This window comes from Quercus lobata, chromosome 9 (assembly GCF_001633185.2).
Source record: "Quercus lobata isolate SW786 chromosome 9, ValleyOak3.0 Primary Assembly, whole genome shotgun sequence".
Taxonomy (NCBI): Eukaryota; Viridiplantae; Streptophyta; class Magnoliopsida; order Fagales; family Fagaceae; genus Quercus; species Quercus lobata.
In genome coordinates this window covers 50,970,650-50,975,553 of record NC_044912.1, presented here as the reverse complement: position 1 = coordinate 50,975,553, position 4,904 = coordinate 50,970,650, and the positions used below count along the sequence as shown (strand labels likewise).

The 4,904-nt window shown below is 36.2% G+C and overlaps 1 protein-coding gene across 1 annotated transcript; it reads right to left on the bottom strand.

Annotated features, from left to right (window-relative positions):
* Positions 1–587: 587 nt before the first annotated feature.
* LOC115961960 (TMV resistance protein N-like) lies at positions 588–4,471 on the bottom strand. The gene is made up of 3 exons (XM_031080844.1): positions 3,948–4,471; positions 3,312–3,566; positions 588–750 (listed from the first exon to the last, which is right to left on the bottom strand). The coding sequence occupies exons 1-3, from the start codon at positions 4,376–4,378 to the stop codon at positions 588–590; spliced, it is 849 nt and encodes a 282-aa protein (XP_030936704.1). The 5' UTR covers positions 4,379–4,471.
* Between the last annotated feature and the right edge of the window lie 433 nt (positions 4,472–4,904).

Sequence of the window (4,904 nt, the reverse complement as noted above, 5' to 3'; positions counted from 1 at the left end):
CCCATCACGAAATTGAAGCCCGTGAGCATAGAAGATACTCCATTGCTGCAACATCACAATCCGGTGTTCGACTTACAAGATAGTCCAAGCCACAAGAAGTCCGAAGACTCCATCACTATGGCGGAAGGGGGAGAACATCCAAACACTAAAGAACCCATGAACACTCAAGAGCTACTAAACACCATGGTAGCTAGTCAACTCCAATTGAGGGAGGACATGAATCTTATGGTACAACAGTTCCAGAACCTGAAGGGTGGCCAAGAGGAGAACAAGACCGATCATACTTCCCCAACCATGGAGGGTGAGAAGAAAATCAACGAGAGGATAAACAAGGTGGAAGAGATGATCCAGAGAGCTCGCAAGATGGAAGACCTCATGGACTACCAATCATTCTCACTTTTACCCGATGTGAGATTGCCTCTCAAGTTCAAGATGTCGACCTTGGACAAGTTCGATGGGACTGGTTGCCCAAAGTCCCATTTGAAGATGTACATGAGGGTCATGCAGCCCCTAGGAGCAACTGAAGAACTACTTGCTCAAATGTTTCAAAATACCCTGACTGGGCCGCTCTTAGGTGGTTCCTCTACCTAGATGATGCTAGAGCAAGGAGTTGGGAGGACATCTGCCACGAGTTTCACAATCAATATAAGTACAACATAGAGGTGGATGTGACAAGGAGAGATTTGGAGACCACTAAGCAAGAGCCGAAAGAATCTTTCTCCACCTTCATTAGTAGGTGGAGGTCCAAAGCTGCACAGATGATGAATAAGCCAAGTGAAAAAGAACAATTAACCATGGTTGTAAAAAATTTATTACCTGTATACCACAAGTATTTGTTTACTTAGTATTTTCCTAATTTTAAAGCTTTGATTGCTGCTTCCTTATTTTTGGAATATGCTATGGATGGATCACGGTAGGCAGCAACTAGTGCTGAGTGCTTCGGTCTTTCATTTACCTGGAGTGGATGATACTTTAGTTCTTCTGGCAATATCATTGAACCAGAATTATTTTTGCAGTTTTAGTAAAGGCTCTGCAAGATGTTAATGGAACCATGTGGCACAACTCATTTTTAGGTTTGTGGATTGCAACTCTACGGCTAGTGCAAAAGGTAGGAATTAATTTCTAAAGAAATAATGTTTGGGGGGGGGGGGGGGGGGAAGTGGAGAGGGGGTGATACTCGATCTCTACATGTCTTGCATATGTGTTGCATTTAAAAAAAAAAAAAAAAAAAACTATTGTTCAACTTCAAGCCATTGTAATACCTTAGTTAAACTTGTCCAGGTACTGGAAAATATTTGTTTTAAAATATAATTCCTTTGTAAAAAGTTAAAAATTCTTATGAACTAGTAATTTAATGCGTATAACATATGTTGTATAACTAATACTTTTTTTTTTTTTTTTCTTTTTTTGAGAAGGAATATAACTAATACTTAAAGTAGGAATAAAGGATGAACAAGAGACTTGCTTATGTATTTAGCAAAGGAAAATGTTAGAATTGATAGCATTGGCTATTTGGAAAGAGCTCTCGTGCAACAGAAATTAAGCCTTGATTTTGAGGACGCTTCTTATAAGGGAATTAGGCATGCTGGACCCTTGAAAATGAGTGTGCAAACCTCCTTTGATTATTTAATGGGAAGTTCCTTTGTTCACCTTCAAGAAGTGCAGACTTATAAAGGAATTGTGTTGTTCCTGATGATTTTATACTTAGTGAATGTTTTCATAATTCTTACATTAGAATGGTTCATTTTCCATGGTGCCTAAAACTCATTATATCTAAAATGATAAACTATTTTAACTTAACAAAGACACGTATATACTGGATTCATTGTCTGGAAATTCAGGTTTTGCCAAGTGCAATACCAATGTTTATTGTTGAAATACATCACTCGTGTCTGTTTCCATGAATCAAAGCATTTAATATATTTGTAAGGTAGAGTCAGAAACTAGAATGTAATTGTATCTGAGGAAGAAAAAGATTCCCGTGGTTCTACATAACTTTTTTTTTTTTTTTTTTTTTCTAGATATTTACATGATCTGCCTCCATCTTACTTCTTTTTAGGAAAGGCATCCCTGTAAGGGTCCTGTGCCTTGCCTAGGTATGTTTTTGTGCATTTTATTGTCTATATTCCGATACTTGAGGTTGCTAATAGTATCGAGGAAGAGAAATGTGAACTTATTGATGAAAGTGAGCCCTACCAATCAAAGGATAGAAAAACAGGTTCTGGGAAAGCGTCCCAAGGAGTTAGTTACCAGCTTGCACTTATTGGGAGATTATGAGGGCTTGTTGACACCACCTCAGTCTGTTATTTCAGTATTGTATGGCTTACTTGTTTAATGGAAGAACAGACTTATATATCTGTTTTGTTGCTTCATGATTCCCTCCCACAGTGGGTTCTGCCTATCTTTATTTATTTTAGTCTGTTATGATTTTAATTGTTTGCCAGAGGACACCATTCTTTTTATTACCAGATTGCTATATTATCTCCAATTCCTGCAGAATACTCTGGAGTGAATGATAGCTATCTGATTATCCATGCTCCATTTTTTAATGTCCTTGTTGTAAGAATATCAAATGCTGATTGTGTTCAGATGTTCTAACTTTTACTAAAGATTATAATGTACTGTTAATAGCTTCCACATCTTTCACTTATTAGCATGGAAGAAGTCAATGTGATATGATAACTATAAAGTATAGACTATAGAGTAAAGAAAATAGCACATAGGTTGAAGTATTGCATAGTTTCATAAAAGGAGAGATGGGATGAATCCAAGAGTTATCTACTTCTAGATAGTAATAACAAAATAAGAAAAAATTCCTCTATTGAAACATCAATTATGCAATCATATTTAAAAAAGTGTACGTTCTCTCAACAAATGGTACATTTCCATGTTCAGAATTCAAATTTTCTTTACTTATTGTAATTATCGAATTACATATATATATATATATATATATATATAAACAAAAAAAATAAAAAATAAAAAAACAACAACAACAACAACAACAACAAAAACATAAATGTAACAGCTAAAATGAGTAAAGCAGGGAAGGAGCCGAATGGGAAAAATCGACTGGGGGAGGAATAGGTTTCACTTGCAATCCTTACTTGGCAATGGAGTTGAAGGCAATATTCGGCTTGTAGCTGCTGAAGACTTCAGACTTCAGACTTGTGACTCTTTAAAGTCTTACTGCTCCGCACGCAACGTCTGAGATTTTAAATAAATAAAAAAACTAGAAAGTCTTTTCGTCAGATTCAAAAAGTAACTTCAAAGGGCCCCGCTTCCGACTAAAATAGTCCTGTTTAACTTACGATACAGAACACTCCCTCGCATTTGCGTGATCGTATATAAGGCTAACTGGCCCACAAAAAAAAAAAAGACGACTCCACTCAGCAATAGCATTTTGAACAGATAAAGCATCATTTTGCGAGATGATTATTGAAGAGTCTTCACCGTCACCGGCACTGGGATTATCAATCTGACGACGGGATTGAACGGTGGATGATTCCCCTTTTACTCTTTTCCAAATGACTTCAACAATTTCCTCTATAAACTCTGGCTCTGGACTGCAATTAATTGAACCCACAAAATTATTCTTATTATTATTATTTTATATAATTGAATTTTGTGATCATCACATCAACTGATGTTGAATAAACAGAAACTGAGTTATGAAATAACACCATAAACCCTAATTGGATATTCCTCGAAATTTTATTCCATCAACGAAAATACTTCAAAACTAACCAATTTAATTTTTCTTATCTAACGTATTATCAAATTTAATATCCATAGAACATCTAATTCTATGATTTAAAATTTTTTGATCATCAGATTCTAGAGAAGGAACTCTTAATAACTCAAAATTATAATTTCAATAATATCATCAAAATATGGACATCTACTGTATACGGAACATTTTAAAAAATAAAAAATAAAAATCTTACCGATGCGGTTTCAAATGCAATCCAGCCAAGTTTGCAGCGTCCGTTAAAGCAACCTTCCAACTGTTAACCTTGTCATCAGGGCCATTCAGCAACGCCTCCGACAAATTCCCCTTCTGTGTTCGTACCTCGGATGGAGACACATCATAGAAAACAGGGATGACCCTTTGATTGAACAGCCTTTTGCATTCCATGATCTTCACCAGCTCATCCAGGCACAAATGCGAAGTAGCATAGTTTTTGGAGAACACCACAACTGCAATCTTTGATGTCTCAATTTCCTTCAATAACTCGGGTCCAGCCTCTTCCCCTCTATACGCACGAATCTTTTTACGGTCAAAAGCGGCAAAGAGATGTCCGGCAAAGCTTGTGCGGGTATCTTCCTTACAAAAACTAACGAAGACATCGTATTCGTATTCAAAGGAACCAGCCATGGTTGCAAACACAGAGACCGAGTTGAGGTAATACCAAACCTGCTGCCCTAAACTCAAGAACAAAGGAGCAAGAACAGGTTCCTTAGGATTTTTTTTTTTGGTCTTTCCAATTCTCTCACTTCTTTTTTTTTTTTTTGGTTTCTTCTTTTTCTCTCTCACTCTAGTTTTTTTTTTTTTTTCGCTTTCCAATTTCTCTCTCTCTCTCTTTTCTCACTCTAGTGCAAATTTTCCAAAGCAGTGTGAACTTGACTTTGACTTTTTGGATGAAGGAAGATGCCAGGAAATTGCCATGAAAACGCAAGAGGATTGGGTCTAGTTTTACACTGCGTTTTCTTTTGTTTTTTTTATTATTCATTATTTATGAACCACTGCTTTTTCTTTTGTTGTTCCTTGCTTTTACAAAAATCAACATGCGGAAAAAGTTAGCATTCTAATTATTTATTGTAAATGTGAGATGAAGTTCTGTGACCGACTTGTTGATCACCAATTTTTTCTGAATTTATTATATTACTGGGCCTTATCGATT

Bases quoted from the DNA above. Each gene is read 5' to 3' on its own strand.
- LOC115961960 (XM_031080844.1), bottom strand. From the start codon at position 4,378: ATGGCTGGTTCCTTTGAATACGAATACGATGTCTTCGTTAGTTTTTGT. The intron at 3,567-3,947 runs GTAAGATTTTTA...AATTAATTGCAG, and splicing joins TTGCATTTGAAACCGCATCG to TCCAGAGCCAGAGTTTATAG. The intron at 751-3,311 runs GTAAGTTAAACA...TCATCTGTGCAG, and splicing joins GCGAGGGAGTGTTCTGTATC to CTTTGGACCTCCACCTACTA.